The sequence below is a fragment of the Poecilia mexicana genome, unplaced genomic scaffold, assembly GCF_051168715.1.
Source record: "Poecilia mexicana isolate PSO_F unplaced genomic scaffold, ASM5116871v1 scaffold_17, whole genome shotgun sequence".
NCBI classification, from domain to species: domain Eukaryota; kingdom Metazoa; phylum Chordata; class Actinopteri; order Cyprinodontiformes; family Poeciliidae; genus Poecilia; species Poecilia mexicana.
In genome coordinates this window covers 26,676,281-26,694,998 of record NW_028263386.1, presented here as the reverse complement: position 1 = coordinate 26,694,998, position 18,718 = coordinate 26,676,281, and the positions used below count along the sequence as shown (strand labels likewise).

General features: G+C 39.0%; 2 protein-coding genes across 2 annotated transcripts; one reads left to right on the top strand and one right to left on the bottom strand.

Annotated features, from left to right (window-relative positions):
• Window positions 1-8,376: 8,376 nt before the first annotated feature.
• On the bottom strand, window positions 8,377-10,633 carry LOC106929868 (uncharacterized). The gene is made up of 2 exons (XM_015007058.2): window positions 10,573-10,633; window positions 8,377-10,439 (listed from the first exon to the last, which is right to left on the bottom strand). The coding sequence occupies exon 2, from the start codon at window positions 10,432-10,434 to the stop codon at window positions 8,878-8,880; it is 1,557 nt and encodes a 518-aa protein (XP_014862544.1). The 5' UTR covers window positions 10,435-10,439; window positions 10,573-10,633; the 3' UTR covers window positions 8,377-8,877.
• Window positions 10,634-11,705: 1,072 nt separating this feature from the next.
• On the top strand, window positions 11,706-16,109 carry cldn1 (claudin 1). Its single transcript, XM_088014878.1, has 4 exons — window positions 11,706-12,089; window positions 13,371-13,535; window positions 14,707-14,791; window positions 15,666-16,109. The coding sequence occupies exons 1-4, from the start codon at window positions 11,867-11,869 to the stop codon at window positions 15,823-15,825; spliced, it is 633 nt and encodes a 210-aa protein (XP_087871004.1). The 5' UTR covers window positions 11,706-11,866; the 3' UTR covers window positions 15,826-16,109.
• Window positions 16,110-18,718: the final 2,609 nt, after the last annotated feature.

Here is an 18,718-nt window from a genome sequence, read left to right as displayed (position 1 = left end):
GATGTATTATTTAAAAAGAATAGCCATCTGACCATATCACTTTCATTTATTCTCTACCCACATTTGATTTTCTCAGTTTTGTGGCTGGATTAAATATTTATTTAAAGAGGTAAAGATCCTAAAACGGTTCCTGTCGTGTTCAAATAGACGAGACCTGACTCAAAAGTGTTCAAAATCTGAGTTTATGTTTATAAGACGCTGGCTCAGCAGGGTCAGTCTAAGTGTTGTCTATCATTATGGCTGGCCATCCTTACATCTGTCCTGAATATTAGGCTGGGGATTCTACACAACTCTGTCTGCACAGATCCTGGAAAGACAAGGTGTTCCCACCAATAGACTGGTTTCTGAGGGATCACGGCCTGCAGGATCTATCAGACCAGCTAAATCCAGCTGAACTCAAAATCACAAGAGTGATGGTTAAGAAATGTCTACAGTGTGGCTTGGAGGCCACTTGTGTGCCAACCCTGAATAGGAGTTTCTAGTTTATTTACTATTGATCAACATTATTAGCTTTTTCTTCTTTTACTCTTTCCTCTGGTTTGTTATTTTGTTTGTATTTTTCTTTTAGTTCCTGTAAAGCACTTTGTATTCCCTTGTTGCTGAAAATGTGCTATATAAATAAAATTACCTTTACCTTTACCTCTGGACTGATTTTGAGACCCACAGTTTGAGAAAGGTGCATATTACTGCCAGGCCAAACTAAAATAATTTATTTTTTTATCTGCAAATTTAAATTATTTTATATTAGGTGGCGCACAAAGTATTCATCTTCTTATGGTCATGGTTTTTACTTTCTTTTTAAATTCATAGTAAACAGGGTCACAAAATCCATTGACTTTTACTCAAACTCAGACGTGGACTCATGCAAGGCTGCAGTTAATTGATTTATTGATCTCTCCTAAACATAGCAAATGTTTTTCAAAAATAGGGTGGCCGAAACCATGTCCTTGTGGAAAAATCCTATTTTTGTGGCTCCCAAGCACTTTCAGCTTGACGACCTTGCCCCGTGTGGACACCACTAGTAATACATCAAACATACCAGTAGGTGGCAGTAAAAGTGGATATTCTCAGAATTCAGATAGGCAACATTTATTTTCCGCTCCACCCTAAAATAAAAGAGATTCATTACCTTCAAAGGTGGATTTATTCTAAATATGGTATGATCATCACTAGAAGATGTGTCCTCAGTCAGCATCATCCTCATAATGATGCAAACACTCCAGATCTATAGACAAGGCAAGTTTACTTCTAGGGCACCCATTCATACACAGTGCAATCCGAAGTGCTTTCCAGGATATTGGAAGAAAAGCAAAGAAAAAGCTTCTGTTAAAGTGCTGGTCCAAAGACATCTGTTTCACCTCAACAGATATTAAAACCCAGAATTTAATGTTGTGTTGTTTTAGTTAAGCTGAGAAGATGCCTGACAGTACAGAGAACTCAAAGACAAAACGAGAGCCCCTCCACTTATCACATCTTTTGAGAAGACCCTCCAAAACCCAAAAACAAAGATGGGCCCCCCTCAGTGGCTCCTCTTATTGTGACCCTCTCCATCTTCATAAAGGGCCTTCCACTTGTTTATCCAAGAAAAGGTTTAATAGCAGGGAGGGGGAGGACCATGCTGTCACTTTCACCACCATAAAGAAGGCTTATTGTTGCTTGCTCCCTGAGGTCCTGTGCCTAAAGGCTTTCTTGAGAATAACCAGGCCACGCTGTGCTCTACACAGAAGCAGACCCATTAAGACGCTGACAGTTTACTAAGCTATGTCACGGAAAAGTTGAGCAGCCTTGGGAGACACATATTCATTTGCATCAGGTTTTGCCTGATCACCTTTTATTCGTCTCCCTGCTCCTACCTAATTTAACTCTTTTGGAGGAAGCGATACTGTCCCAGTCGTGGAGATTAGCATGGTAAACATGAAGCTGGGAAGGGCCTGTCCCTTCCGTCCGTTCCATGATTGATGGTGTCCTCTTAGAATTGGAGAGTGGACGGTGATGGTTTCCCTCTGACACACACCGGAAGCCTCTGCTGCCTCCACCTCTCTGGGTGAATTGTTCTTAGAGCCGTTCTGGTGCTTGATGGGGGTCGAAGTAGGCAGAGGTTCCCATCACAGTTAGGGCATATATTATGCACTCTGTATCAATGGTGAATGAACAGTACTCTTTGTCACTTGACTCCAATTACAACAATATTTCTTTCTATTCTTTTTGAAGAACTTAGAAGTGGAGGAGAAGCTTCCGACAGCAAATGTACAATCCCACTGACAGCGCAAAGGAAGATTTCACACACACTTTTCTTCTTCCAAATAATGTTTTTTTTTTTTTTTTTTTTTTTGAAGGAGGATTCCTCCTGTAGAAAACAGCAAAAATTATTCTTGTACATCAAAATCTGTTCTGACTCACTTGCTGTCCCACCTTCCAATTATACTAGCTGGTTTTATTATAAATATCACTGAGCTTTGCAAGATAACTGTGAAACAGCAAGATAGAGTTTTTAAATTGTTTTAAGTAAACAGAAATGAAGTGAATTATCTGGTCTTGGGTCTTTTCCTATTTTTATTAGTAATTTTGAAAACCATGGATCATCATCTGGGCCAGACTTTAGAAAGGGCTTATGGGGCAGTAGCCCAGGGCCACAATTTTTGGAAATGCCCAAAGAGTTTTCTTGTTTGTTTGTTTTAATGAATGTGTGCTATGCTTTGTACTCAGATAGACCCATATCAAATTAATTGTATTAATATTTTGGGATTTTTATAAATGTAAACAATACTCAAGTATTTAAAAATAATGAAGTTATAGTAATTTCTTTGGCAACAACATGGAGCTACTACATTAAACCTACCATGGATCGATTTCTGTATAGGACCACTTAATAATGTCTTGTAACTTCCTTGTAAATCCAGCCATGATCATCATATTCCTTCCATTTCACAGTTGTCCCTTACTTTGTGTTGGTCTATTACATAAAATAATAATAAAAAATACACTGAAGACTTGTGGTTGTAACATAAGTAGGAAAAACTCAAGGGGTAAGAATGCTTCTGCGAAGTACCAAAAACGAAGGTGTAAACCCTATAAGCTGGAATTTCTGATACTTACGCGCAGCTATATTTTCATGTCTTACAACTATAGCCTCTTCAGAAAGTACTTCTGCAGTTGGTCGCTTAAGTGTGGGAGGTATTTCAGATGTTTGGTGGCAAATAAACCACTCAATGTTGCACTCGCTCTCTGCTAGAACTACTACTTCTAGACAATGCCGCCTGCATGTATGCATAATAAAACCCTCTCCATCTGGGAGGCTCAAAACAAAACGGGGCTCGCTTTTTGGAGAGCATGATCCAGAAGGCCATAGTTCTTCTTTCTGAAGGCTATAGTTCCTCAATAATTGTAATGTGATGATAAGGAGCTTATAGCCTGTTGTTGTGTTCCAATTGGGATGGACAAAACAAAGGCCAGCGAACCAGTACGATGAAAGATTACCATTATGGTGACATTGCCATGTCCACTTAACACCCACATCAGGTCAGCTGTTCTTAATTTGGTCACCAACCCCAGTTTAGCTTAGATCCAGGAGTCTGGACGCCTGGAGGGGGAAATCGTGACCTCTGTTTGTAAGCAAGGCTCCCAGGCTGAGGGGGCAAAATGGCCCGTTTGTGTTCTTGAGATGTTTGGGTCATTGTATCATGGAGGAGCGAGTGTCGTCCTCTCATTGGGTAAGAGAGTGGAGCTAATAAGCACCTACCTACCCAATAGGATCTGGTCTTGGGAATCATTTCACATCTGAATGAAATTATTTCAATGATGCTGAGAGGAAGAATACTTTTAGTGTTAACCCTAATGCCTTGTTTTTTAGATAAAGTGATAAAGTACTGACCAAAACCCCTTAAAAGATCTTCACATTCCTGTGGTATCATAATATCTCACTGGATATTCTAAAAGGTGCAGTATGTAAAATCAACTTTTTTGAGTTTTACATCATGTTATAATGTTATTCCCTCACCAAAAACATACCTTGAATGTTGCTTTGATTCTTTCATGCATGTTTGAGAGATCCTGTAATCTCTCGTGGCAACCATCCAGCTGTGTAAAACATCTGGATGAACCTATCTCCGCCTTCAAGTATGAAGCTCCTCCTCTGAGCTGCAGTTTCCAAGCTTCTGCCACACAGAACCCGTATCTATCTCAACTGCCCCTCTCAGCATTATTGTCTCAGTTGTGGGCAGACTGTCCAGCAGCTATTAGCAAACACCTGGTGGAACTGCACATCCACTGTGTTCACTATATGAGCTACTTCAGAGCAAAACTTGTAAAAATGATGCTAAAATGTTAATACAAGAGAGTTGTTTTGATGACTCCCTGAAGGCAGAGTTTTAGAAAGAGCAGGAGTTTTTTTAAAAAAAAAACAGACGCCCAAATTCCAGGCGTTAAATTACAAAGTCAAATTTCTTTTAAGTCATATTTGATATGTATTTTCATAACAGCTTAGGGTAACTTGATTGTGCTATAAAGTGGCACTATGTGCCTAGAAAATTCACAGTCCTGCCCCTGTAATGCATTTTTAATTTTTAGACAAGTTGGTAAAGTGGACGCTGTCTTGAGTTATTTCAGATCTTCTGATCACAGCCCCCCACCCCCCACTTCTCCCACCCCAGCCTCCAGGCACTGAGCCTTAGCTGACCTTTGCTCCTTGTCCTGAGGAGAGAGGCTTGCCCTCTCCACCTCTATGTTCCCTGGTCAGTCTGAACACTGTGGGAACCCCACCCCCGACCCCCACCCTGGTGCTTTGTATTGTTCTGGACAGATAAAGTCTCCTCCCCTCTGTTTCTTTCCTTTTCAATCTGTTTAGAGCGTGGAATCCTGCTGTAAAAAAAATCTCAGTGCACAGGATAAAGAGATGAGATCTCACAGCAGATTGTCCTCCTCCCTCACAGTGAGGCACCCAGGCACTGCCTCTGTCTGTTCACTGAGCACTGGGAGACACTGGTCCTTACTGGCAGGTGATAGCAGTGGTAACGAAGTACAAGTACTTCGTTACTGTACTTAAGTACAATTTTCGTGTATCTGTATTTTTACTTAAGTAGATTTAATAATGGGCACTTTCTACTTTTACTCTACTACATTTTACAGTAAGTATCTGTACTTTCTACTTCACTACATTTCTACAAAAGTGTCGCGTTACTCGTTACATTTTTGTCCGTTAAAATGTGAAGTTCAGGGTCTTAAGGTGGCGCCGTAAAATCAAAGCAATAACGTGACTTAGTGTCTGTTGTCACTCATCTCCTCCCCCTTTACTCGCACGCGGAGCTCCAAGACATGTGCAGTGGTTTCCTTTGAGCGGGAGAAGATGTCTGTCTAATCGTCAGTAATATAATAGCGCTGCATAAATCATAAGATATGGCGACATGTAAAATAAGCAGCGCTTCGCTTTCACAGACGGTGGGGACTTCGTCCAACTTTTAGCGTCACTTCGAAGGAAAGCTTAAAGAAAGGTAAGATCTGTGGACGTGATGCTAGCAAAGCTAGCTGTACTGACAGACACACATGTTGCATCGGTGATGAAAAAAAGTTGTCACTCATGCACTGAATTATTGTGTGGAGGTGTTGACTGAGGTGTAGCATATATGGAACAACGCTGCGACCAAAGTCTGCATTGATATGACATTCAGGAACGATCCGATTCTTCTGGACGGATCTTTACTGATTAAATTTATTTTAGCTCTAAGTATTTAATATCTAGGTGTTTTATGGGAATGTGGATCTTTCAGATCAATTTGAGAAGCAATTTTGAAGGTAAAACTTAATGTTTTTTGTGCACGTAGCGCGGGGGAGCTGGTCTTGATTTGGTCTTGGGTAGGTGGTCTTGACTACAACTGCTACGTGGCTCCTCGGTTGCATGTCCTCCCCCACCCACCTTCTTTCCATCCCCTTTCTGTTGGATTTCTTTCAAAATAAATGCCACTAGTGGCAAAAAAAAGTGAAGTTCATGCTATGTTAGGACAGGAGACAAGATGTTTTCATCCCTGAAATTATAATGCATAGAATCACATATCTAAGTCTAAACTATGTTACAGAGAGTAAACATAATAAAAACATGCTTTATCTGTGGGATTGTTCATTAAAATGGCGCATTTCTAACGTATTAAAATTAAATAGGATTGGTTCACTTAATGATATTGTATTAGGGATTAGGTAATGCATTCAGCAAGTACTTTTACTTTTAATACTTTTACTTAAGTACAAATGTTAATGTGGTAGTTTTACTTTTACTTGAGTACATTTTTTGAGTACTTTCTCTACCACTGGGTGATAGGGGATTAAGGATGACTCCATTAGTGTCTCAAGTTATTCCAGTGTACTGTGTCTTGAGAAAGCATTCATTCCTCTTGAACTGTTTCACATTTGCCAGTTTACCACAACAAACAGCAATGCACTTTAATGGGACTACTTGGGATTTACTGGGACAGATTGATGGATATTTGGATAATTTGCACTGAGGATCTAAAATAATTCAAAGTTTTGCAATGGGTTTAAATTTTTTACTTGGAAAGGTGAGGTCAAGAAATAGGATTCCATTCCAGTATTTTTTTGCTCCAATCATACAATAACACATTAGATCTATAAAAAATAATTTTAAGTATAGAAATATGGAGACGTGCAGTTCCACCAGGTGTTTGCTAATTGCTGCTGCCGCTAGTCTGAAGGAGCTGTATTTTTAATACCTATATCTAGGATATTATTTTCAAAGATACTTTTAATCTGACAAACATGCCTCATTGGAACACATATTTTAATTTACTGAATGTGAATGTGTATAAAGGCAGGTGCATCTGGCCCTGGAAAGAAGATCCTCTGTTTGAATCCCAACCAGGATCTTTCTACATGAGTTTGTTCTGCCTGCATGCTCGTGTTCTCTCCAGATACTTCCTCCCACAATCCAACCATTAGAGTGCTCTAATGGTAATCTGAGCACTCTAAATTACCATTAGAGTTTGTCTCTAATGGCAAACTCTAGTGTTTGCCATTAGAGGCATGTAATTAACTGGCAACCTTGAATGTAACGTCTGTTTTGCTTAAAAGGAAGAATATTCAGTAAAATCAACACTTTTGAGTTTTACATTATGTTATAACGTTATTCCTTCATTAAAAACATACCTGGAGTGTTGTGGTGATTCTTAATTCATGCTTGAGAAATCCTTTAATCTCGCATGGGAACCATTCAGGGGTGCCTGCTCTCATAAAGCTCTTCCTTGGAGCTGCAATCCCCCCCACCCAGCTCCTTCAGACTAGCGGCAGCAGCAATTAGCAAACACCTGGTGGAACTGTGCGTCTCCATAGCTTATCATAGGAACCACTTCTCAATCCAGTCCTCCTAAGAATGTTGTTAAAGGCTTATTGGCAAAAACATTAAGTGATGTAGATGGAATGTCGGACAGAGCAGGAGCTTCTTAAAGAGACAGAGGCAAATTTCAAAGCATTAAGTCACAAAGTCAGTTTCTTTAACTTATTTTTGATATGCAGCATTTTCATAACAACTGAACTTGAAACTTGATTATGCTATAAAATGCCACTATGTGCCTGGAAAATATATATTACTGCCCCTTTAAGAACTCCTGGAGACTTTCACAAGCCGTCTGGTGACCCTGCATGGATAAACAGTTACAGACAATGATTGTTAGCATGATTGTTCTCTATGTTTACTAAATTAATTATAACACTTACATCACTAATTGTGGTTTTGTTTACATATTCATACTTGCATATTGGTTATAAGTGATTTATTGTTTTTAAGGTGTAAAGCATTTTGACCTGCCTGGTTGCTGAAATGTGCTATGCAAATAAACTTGAATTGACTGTGATAGTCTGATTTCTACTTTAGAACATTAAATATTTACAACCCACACTAGTCCCGTTATCTAAAGCAATAATTTCAGATGAGTGAGAATTAGTTTCAGTTTAGGCGATCCAATCAGAGCTTTGGAAATCTGACCGCTTCAGCTTGTTTTTGTCCTGTTTAATGTGATGCCATTCACATCACATTGAAGAGCTAATTGACCCCCTGCTATTTGACCCCTGTTAACCACCAGTAAGTGCTGTATTCAAGGTGCAGCCATCTGTGCGCCTTGCTGTGCAAAGGGGGAACCTCCTCCTGCTCTCTTTTGTCATCCATCTCAGTCTTCAGGACCAGAGTGCTGACCACAAGACGGCCGGTCAGTCTCTGTGGATACTATGAAACTATGAATCAAAAACATGTGGTAAGTAAAACAAAAAGTTAGCATTAACATAAACGTCTAAGTACTTGAAGACTTCTTAAACTTTGATACCCAAAACTTCAACACAGATGTCAAAATGTATTCAACTGAAAGTTCACAAAAAAAATAATTTTAGGTTAGATTTTATTTCAAGTTTATTTTATGGAGAAATAAACTTAGGAAACTAAGCGCAGCAAATGTTTTCAAGATTAGCCAAACAATGCTAAACCACTAAGCGAAAACATAGCTCAGATATTAGCTCATTGGACCAAGTGTGCCCAGAATTAAATTACACACGGATGGACTTTTCTGATTGGGTGACTTCTGAAGACATTTTGTTGCACGAAATTTTATTTAGGGGCATCTGAGTAAATACATATGGACGCCAGAGTTTTTCTGGTTTATCGGTACTCGTTCTTTTAAGTCACTGGAGGACCTTAAATAAAAAAATAACTGGCTTATGTTTGCACAAAATAAGCTTTATCCACACTCTGTCATCCAGCAGCATTTCTTCATACTGGTTATCAGTTGGTGAGTCAGATATTTGCTTACAGTGCTGACCAACAGTCAGGCAACATCATCGACCCCTGGTGTGAAGAAAGAATTTGTTCACTGGACAAAGTCCTTGAAGCTAATCGATGGTGCGCTCTCTCAGCATCTCATTGCTACACTGAGCTTTATCAGACTCTTTTTCCAAAATGTGCTCCCTAACCTCACCGTTTTCCTCTTGAAACTGCACTTTAACCGTCATGGGAGAGCACTTTTCCACGCTGCACCTGACGACCACAGTGTCGTTCGATACTTGCAGGCTGCAGGAGTTCGGTTCAGACATCCAGTCTGCTGACCGGTGACAGACCAACTGATCCCTTCTGATGGAAACCAGGGTTCGTTTTCTCAGAGAGTCTGGCCTCTCACAGGCCACCAGGTCCAACAGCTCCACGTCCTGTAAGTTCTGGATTAGCCAGTTGTGAAGGTACCACAGCTGGCATTCGCACCTCCAGGGGTTCCCATGAAGCCTCACTGTTGGCCGCAAGATAAAATTATCGAAAAGTCCCAGCTGGAGCGTCTCCAGCTGGTTGTCGGACAGGTAGAGCCTCTTAAGTAAAACCTGGTCCTGAAATAGTTTGGAGTCCAGCTCAGTCAGGTTGTTATTGTGGAGGTTGATCACCTCGATGCTCAACAGGTCTTTAAAGATTCCTTCAGGCAGAGAGGTGAGCTGGTTGTCAGACAGGTCCAGCCTCTCCAAGGAGGTTAGATTTCTGAAAAGGTTTTCTGTGAGGCTGGAAAGCTGGTTGTCCGACAACGTGAGGTCTGTCAGTGAGCTCAGGTTCTCCAGAGACAACTCAGTTAGTCTGTTGCCTTTGAGGTTCAGCTCCTTCAGATTTGTCGGCTCCCCTCCGAAGGCTTTATCGGCGAAGGATGTCAGGCGGTTCCCACGGAGGTTCAGTACACTCAGGTTTGCCAACGCAGAGAAGATGCCATCGTCGAGCTGCGCTATCTCGTTCCACTCTAGGTGAAGCTCGGTGAGCTGCGAGGTGTTGCGGAACGTGTCAGACGTGAGGTTGCCAATGAGGTTGTTGCCCAACTTCAGAATCTCCAAACTGGCCAGGCCAGAAAAGGTCTCTCCTGTGACTTCTTGGATTTTGTTTTGGGAGAGATCAAGAACGCGCAGCGAGCTGAGGTTCCGGAAAAGAAACGGAGGTAGATCTGACAACACGTTACTCTTCATCTGCAGAACCTCCAGCTGTGTCAGAGGGTCAAACAACCCAGGAAGTATTGTTTCCAGGCTGTTGTAGTTGAGCAGCAGTTTGTTTAGCTTCTCCTGCTTGGAGAAGGTTCCCAGGTAGAGGTGATCCAGATTGGGATTCCCGCTGAGCTCCAGCTCCTGAAGCTCGGTCAGATGCTCAAATGCGGTCAAGTGGATACTTTTCAGGGCGTTGTTGAGGAAGATGAGTTTGGTGAGCTGTGGACTCTCCATCAGCGAGTTGGAAAAAAGGTATGCCAAGGAGGACGTCATTATAATAACCTCCCTGACCTGTCTGGAGATGTCCCTGGGTAAAGACGACATCCTCTCATCTGCACACAGCACTTGAAGCTCAGTGAAGCACTGGCATTTGTAGGGACAGGTGCTGTTGCCTATACGGCAGAGAAGTAGAACCAGGAGAGTCCGACCCAACTGTCTGTCCATGGTTACTGCAAAAAAAGGAAGAATGTAAAATAACAGATCGGGGTGGATACATTAAACTGCCACAATTTCTGTTCACCATCTATTCAGTCACAAAAGAACCTTGCTTTTCCAATAAAACACGAAAGAACTCCAACATACCTGTGTGTTACAGCGATCCCATAGCACTGAGATAAATGTGCGGGTGCATCGGCAAAGCAGCTGACGCAGACTGCAAACAACAAGCCTGACTTAGGAGAGATAAAAACCTTTGGACAGCAGCCTGGGTGCTGCCACGATTTCATCAGACCAACATCACAAAAAGTTCCTCCTGAGATAAGTGGACTTAGTTTCAGCAAAATAAATAAATAAATAAAATAAAAAATACACAAAGGTTTAGTAAACAAAGCAAACAGATTAAAGAGAAAAGGGTTTTCTCACTGTGTCAGATTATAGTTCCAGGTTATATCATAATATGTCAAGAAATCTATTCATGTCAATAATTCAGTTAAAATAGTGAAACTCATGATTGTTGTAAAATAATCATAAGTTGTTGCCCTAATTTCAGGCATTTTGATAAATATGATGTGTTTTACTGTTAATTTAAGTTATTCAGAAAAACTGAACATTACATACGACTGAAAGATTTTAATATAGTAGGCCCTCTGAAAAGTATGTCCATGGACAGTACAATATTATCCACTTAGTACTTGGTCTGGGCTCCTTTAACATGAATTATTGCTTTAATGCAGAGAGGTATGGAGGAGATCAGCAGAGGATAAAACACAGTAAACAAACGGGCTGAGAACGGAGCCTTGAGGAACCCCATATGTGACGTTTGTTTCCTCAGATTTATAATGACCAAATCAGACCTGCAGAGCAGAACCAATCAGTCTTCCTTATGACTATGCAAATCACAATATAATATAACATTATTACAGAAAAATATATATAAATTTGGACTTATATAATACTTGATTCTACAAAGAAACTGAATTTTGTGTTTTCATTTATCTGTAATTGATAACTGTCAAAACAATGAAAAATAAACTACTCAGCATATTAAGGTTTTAATTTTAATGATGTTCTATTAATGTTCTTATAATTGCACAGACTTTGGAGATTGTGTAGCAAACCCCACTTATGTCTGGATGATATTTTATTGTTTTTTTCTCCAGTTTAAGGATTTTAAGCAATTCCCTTCATTGCAGTAGAAGCTCAGGTCCACATAGTGTCACCATTTTTCTTCTTCACTGGATGAAAGGCAGTGAGAGTCCTAGATCCTCCCTTTTCCAGGTTCTTCCCAAGTGGATGCACAGCTGCATACCTGTTTTTTTTTTTTTTTTTTTTTTCTGTGATCCACAGGGAAAGAACATCAAGCTAGGTTCCAATCTTTAAAATCCTTCTTTCTCTCTCTACTTCACAGCATTTGTTTCATCCTGCTAAAGGTAAAAAAATGCCAAATTCTGGAGTCCAGCTTCTTGGCTTCTCCCTGGCCTTCCTTGGCTTCATTGGGACAATAGCATGCACAGCCATGGTGGAGTGGAAAGCTTCGTCGCACGCCGGGGGCAACATCGTCACAGCTCAGGCCATGTATGAGGGTCTGTGGAAGAGCTGCGTGTGGCAGAGCACCGGGCAGATTCAGTGTAAAATCTACGACTCGCTCCTTCAGCTGCCATGTAAGTTTTAGTGATGCCCTCCTCAGTCAGACTGCTTTACTGCGAACTCTAAAGCAAAGTAAACTATTTTGTTTTAAGCCAATTCCAAAATTTGGACAATTATGTTTAACTGTGGGAGGAATGTGAAATGAAAATATGGTGGATTTATGCCTCATTTTGGAATACATACAGGCTTTAGCATCATGAAAGACGTCCTACTGAACATCAGGGACATTCTGACATCTTCAGGACCTCTGAGAAGCCGGGGCGTGTTTGTCAGATACCAGCAGCTCTCTGATCACAGAAACCCTCCACTGAAATGCTCTGTAAAAACACAAACTCTTACCAAGTTCCAGTGCAAATATTTTAGTACACTTGAAATGAGACAAATCAAATGACATATATATCACTTATAACAAGATATTTTTGCCATGTTTTTAGTCAAATAATCTGCTGGTGGAACTAAGATAGATAGATAGATAGATAGATAGATAGATAGATAGATAGATAGATAGATAGATAGATAGATAGATAGATAGATAGATAGATAGATAGATAGATAGATAGATAGATAGATAGATAGATAGATAGATAGATAGATAGATAGATAGATAGATAGATAGATAGATAGATAGATAGATAAATAGAAACTTTATTAATCCCTTTGGGATTTTCCCTCAGGGAAATTGTAGAGATATAATAATTAATAATTTTTATTATTAATCATTTTTATTAATAATAATTTTTTAGTAATTTTTCATCCATGTTAAAGAATTATTGACTTAAAAAAGCTCCTTTATGAGGCCGAGATGTCACTTGTAGATTATTTCAAGAATGTAGTGCTAATATACATGAGACACCAATAAAAACAATATTTTTATTGGTGTCTCATGTAAAAGTCAGTAAAAGTATAGAACTTATATTTTCAAATTGTCTGAATGAAGGATTTTTGGTTTTGAGCAATCTGATGGCCAATGGGAGGTAATCATTTATAATGTGACTAAATTAAAGCTATACTCCAAAGTATTGTTTTATTCTCCAAAGTGATGGAAAAGACCTGGAAGTCAGAAGCCCTGTACAGCGGATGTTCCCAAAACGACCACACAACCAGTTATTTGCTTCAGGGAGGAATGGATTGTTTTTCTTTTCCCTTAATAGATAATATTATCATTTGAAATCTACAGTTTATATGTAAAATTTTCTCTGATAAAAAAATTTGATTGAAGATCTGAAACATTCTTCAATGTTACTTCAGATAAAATGTCCTAATCGAAGGCCTCTGTCCTGAATGTGTGCCTCCAGCGAACATACAGGGGACCCGGGCGCTCATGTGTGCAGCCATCTTTCTTTGCTTCATTTCTATGATGGTGACGGTGGTGGGATTGGAGTGCACCACCTGTATGGCAGAACAACCGCAGCAGAAGTCCAAGGTGGCTCTGGCTGGAGGAGTGATCTTCATTATAGCTGGTGAGAGACTCGACACAATTTGTTTTCTTTGAGTTTCTCAAGAAGAAACATTTTAACAAATCAACTAGAAATTCTCTAGTGACCCTTAAAATATGCGTTAAACAGTGCTTTGCATGCAGTTCAGTAAAATAAGTGTTTAATCCGCTACACTGCAGCCCGTATTTTGGCTCAGATCCATCACTTAATTAATCACAGATTAATCACAGAATCAGTTTCTTTCATTCCAATCTCTCCACCGCTGTGGATAAAACCAAAGAGTCATCAGGAACCAGATGGTACCACTCTGTAGCGGTATTTATGTTAACCGTAAAATTGTGCAAATTTAAATTCTGAAAATAAATTGACTTAATGTAAACATGGCAATTTTGAAAAAAACAAAACAACAACACATTTTTAATAAAAAGTTGTTGCGCTAGGATGAGGTATTTTTTCGGCGGTATTGAAATAGATGTTTCACAGAACTGCAAAGGAAACACCTTTTTTCCGCATCCCGAGTCACATGATCAATAATGGATGTTACTACTGGTGAAAACAATGAAGAAGACGGCAGGAAGTGGTGGCAGGATGATGTTTTTTTTTTTTTGGACAATGTGCAGCTGGCTCCACCGGCGCTCTCACAGCATCACATAGTTCAGAAAAAGTTGTATGTCATTCCAACGTTTTGAATCCATAACTTTTATGCAAAAATGGTGACTGTAATTTCCCCAAAACACAGCAAACGTAGCCGCTTCCAAGAAGAAGGGGAAAGGCTGAATAAAACGCCAACATCTTCTCTGATTGGCTGACAGATGACGAGCCACTCATCTATCAGCCAGTTATATCTCATGTAACTGTTTATTTGAAGAAGGACTTTGAAAGTGTTAATTAACATATAATGTGCAAACATGTTAAAATGCTGTCCTTTTTTAGGAAGGTCAGCTTTCTTGTAAGACCAAATAAACGTTATGACAAATATAAAGCTTAAAAAATGTGCAAAGTCATTTTAGGCCTCAAAAATCACAAAAAGACATTGAAATATCCTGAAGGGACTTCATAAAAATATGAATCATTTAGCTTTTAACTTTTGAGGAATACTTTATATTCTTTCCTTTGACGTTATAATTTAGCAAGTTGAACCTGGATTATGGGAGAACGAGTTGTGATTCGTCTTTCCTTGCTGTTGGTTTTCCAGGTGTGTTTGCCCTGATTGGAACATCCTGGTATGGCCACAGAGTAGCCCAGGACTTCTACAGCCCATCAACTCCCACTAACTCCAGGTAAGGAGCTCCTCACTCATTTACCCCCAAAGCTCCTGGGAAGGTATTACTAATCACAACGAATGAGTTTTAATGAAGCTAAATATTCAGCTCACAAATATTTAGTAAGAAAGCTAAATATTTAGATCTAGACTAAATATTAAACTCTAAATGAAATATTTAGTCAACTAAGCAAGGTTTACTTACTCATATCAGTTATATAAGTAGTTCTAGATGTTGGATGGATAGCATAAAATCTGAAAATATATAGTTAATGATAGATAAACTGTAGATTTAATGTTAATCTAATCTTAGTTTGTTAGTAAACTAAGTTTATATTAGTTTTTATTAGTTATGTTATGGCAAAAATAAAGCTCAAAATATGTGCAAAGTCATCTTAGGCCTCAAAATGACTTTTGCAGCCTGATATAAACTAAGTAACATGAGTTTATATTAGTAACTAGACTTTATTTATTTTGCTAATAAATAAAGTAATAAACAAATATTTAATTTACCTCTAAATTAAATATTTATTTTACAAACTAAACATGTAGTAAACAACAATAAAAATATTTAGCTTCCAACTACATATTTAGTTAGCAAGCAAAAGTTTTAGTTTGAAGCTAAATATTTAACTCTAAACCAAACTTTTAGAGCTTAGCTAAATATTTAACTAATATACAAATTCACTTGTCGATAGCTGGAAGTAGGCTATCAAAATAAAAGCTGGGTCTTGCAAAGCTTTACATAAAATCCTCAATGCCATCCGTGTCCAAAGCCTAATCTGAACTGTTGCTACTGGATGGTGCTGTTGTTAATTTTTTATTATCATTCAGTATGCAGAGGTCTAAAACCGTGAGCTTTGAGGCGTCACGGTGATCTGTGTCATCCACAGGTATGAATTTGGGTCTGCCTTGTACGTCGGATGGGGAGCGGCCTGCTTGTGCATCATTGGTGGGGGCTTCCTGTGCTGCATGTGTTCAGACAAGGGCCCCTCCGGGAAAGGCCCCCGCTACCCTCCGTCCAGCTCTGCAGGAGGCAGAGACTACGTGTGAGGAGGAGCTCTGGCTCTGCAGCCTCTGCTCAGGCACCAGTCCACCGAAATCTACAGCTAAATGTTAATAAACAGCATGTTTTCTATTTCTTTGTTTTGTCCAAATGTGATGGAAATCCAAAACTATTGTTTGAGTTTTAACACGTCGTCCACTTCCTTTACTGTAATGGTTTTTTAGAGCTGATGTAAAATGTAGACAGTAACAGGAAAATGTTCTTTCATCTGACTTTCTTGATTTTTGTTTTTTATTATTATGATTAAATACAAAATAAAGTCTGAAAAACATTTCCATCTATAGGTGTGTTCTTCTGCCCTAGTGAATTAAAAGGAACACCAGATGTTCATTTTAAAAAGAAAACTGCCATCTAATTCCTGTTTTTCCATGGCTTATTTCCCAAATCCAAACACTCAATATCAGATATCTCTAGAGCAATACCTTTAGGAGAGGTCTTATCCCTCTCTTTTGCATAGTGTCTACATACCTGGAACATTCAGGCTGTATACAAATATCCAATAAATAATTAAAACTTTTTGCATGCATATGCAAATCTATGTTTAAAGGAGCAGTAGTACGTATTTTTCCAGGCACATAGTGCCATCAATTAGCACAATCAAGTAACCATGTTACCTTCAGTTGTTATAAAAATGCTGTGTACCAAACATGACTTAGAACTCGACTTCCCAACATGACATCTTGAAATTGGGCCTCTGTCTTTTTAAGAAACTCCTACTCTTTCTGAAACTCCGCCTTCAGGAAGTCATTACAACATGGATCCTCTATTAACCCTGACAACTTTTTTACCAGCACTGTTTGCCATGGGAGATTTTTCAAACATGTATGAAAGAATCAAGGCAACACTCCAGGTATGTTTTGATGACGGAATAACATCGCAACATGATGTAAAGCTAAAAAGAAAAAAAAGTCAATTTTACATAAGATTTTTTTTTATTTGTATTTCAAGAATATAACAAAATTGGAGTGGTACCCTAAGTGATAAAATAGATGAATAAATAAAGTCTTAATCAGTTATTAGGGTGTATGCCAAGAGGGATACTTATTTGTTAGTGTTGACAAAAAGTCTTACACAAGTAAGTATGGCAAGCATAAAATGCAGGTTAAAAATAAGATAGATAAAACAACATAATTATAGATAAAACCAGACGTTCGATTCAATTGAGTTTCTGAAGCACCATTTCACAACAAATATTGCCTCAAGGCACTTTTCCAAAAATGTCATTTCAGTTCAATCATACATACATTTCGATTGGTTCTGGTTGAACCAGCATACTGGGCGAAACCGCATTCCGCAGCATCAAAAGTCTGAATAAAAAAAGTCACCGATACAGAGGGTCATGTTTTAGAGTGAGGTTAATATTAATGACTCCTTCTATGTAAAACAACACTTTGAAAATGAAAAGTAGATTTGTAAATCTTCAAATCATCAAAATTTCAGAGTTGTAAATATGATTGAGCAGATTTTTAAAGACTTAGAAATCCTTAAAACAAGACTTTTATTAGTTTTATTAGTTTATTATTAGCTGCCATGGAGTCGGATCTCAAAACTATGAACCTTATGTTCATATGGCAACATAGTTTGATTATAAAACTGTCACTGAATGCCAGGTTTATGGGGAATCACTTAGATTTTTGACTGAAATGCTGTTTTTCTGCCTCTCAGGCGGTGAATCTGCTGTGTTTATAGAACTAACTGTTTTTGAGAACATAACTTCCTCAGCTTTGTCTTTGCAGTGTCTTCAGATTGGACCCTTTTCCACTGTCTCCCTTTTTTTTCTTTTGTACCTTTTAGGTTGTTCTGATGTGTTTTCCAGCTCACCACCTCCCTGTTCAATATGATCTCTTGAACCAGCAGAAGAGGGAAGGACTCGGTTGAATGCAAACATCTCCACACTTTTAACAAAAGTGATGTGGCAGATAAAATCACGTAAAAACAAACCAACACACATGTTTTAATGTTCTTCGTTTTTATGTTGTTGAGATTTCTGGTGATGCTTAACGGGAACAAAAAAGTTTACTTTCAAAGGATTTGTTTACCTTAAGAACAGGTAAAAATGTGTCGTCTGGAGGAATGTTCTTCACCTGGAAACCAGGTGGGCGGGGCCTGCTGACAGACCAGATGTTCCAACATGCCTGTTTGCTTCAAGAAACATCTCAGGAGACATTTGTTGCAACATGAAAGAATGACATGCTATGACTTCCAAAGTATGTATTTATTATGTGGAAGAGAAAGCAGGAAAAGTGTCTGGAGGGAAGATTTTCCTCCTCCTCCCTCTGACTAGAGAACATGCGGCCTGGTTGTTCGGTGCTTCTTGATGGACTCTGTTTTGATGATTCTCTGATGGGCTGGTGGAGAGTTGACCTTTGACTGCAGGAGAAACGCCTCTGCAACACTGGACAGGAGAAGTTTGGAAAATTCAAGTGTTGTCTGAAACACTTGGAGCGGAGAGAGGGCGCCACCATGTGGTCAGGCTTCACTAAACCTTTCATTACAGTTAAAAGTCTACACAAAACTTTGATAGCAAATATTGTAACACACGTAGCTGTTTCCACAGTTAAGTATTAACTTCTTACGTTTTTCTTTTTTGGGGGCTGGGGGGGTGGATTTATTTTTAGGAATATTGTTACTACGCTGTGCTTTTTACTTTTACTTCGGTGTTTTTATTATGAAGTATCATGTGTTGTGAATACAACATGTATACCTTATGGTATAATTTGAAATTGATTGAATCTGTCCTGGATTGGTTTCAATCTTTTCTTTCCAATAGGCTGAAATGTGTCTGCCTTGGCAACTCCAAGTCCCAGGCCGTTAGCGTGCCCTGTGGTGTCCCGCAGGGGTCAGTTCTAGGGCCTATGCTTTTCTCTCTTTACTTGCTGC

What these genes read in the sequence shown, in the direction of transcription:
- LOC106929868 (XM_015007058.2), bottom strand. Translation starts at nt 10,434, where the DNA reads ATGGACAGACAGTTGGGTCGGACTCTCCTGGTTCTACTTCTCTGCCGT.
- cldn1 (XM_088014878.1), top strand. Translation starts at nt 11,867, where the DNA reads ATGCCAAATTCTGGAGTCCAGCTTCTTGGCTTCTCCCTGGCCTTCCTT. An exon ending in CTCGCTCCTTCAGCTGCCAT is followed by an intron (nt 12,090 to 13,370) that starts GTAAGTTTTAGT and finishes GTGTGCCTCCAG; the next exon opens with CGAACATACAGGGGACCCGG. An exon ending in AGTGATCTTCATTATAGCTG is followed by an intron (nt 13,536 to 14,706) that starts GTGAGAGACTCG and finishes TTGGTTTTCCAG; the next exon opens with GTGTGTTTGCCCTGATTGGA.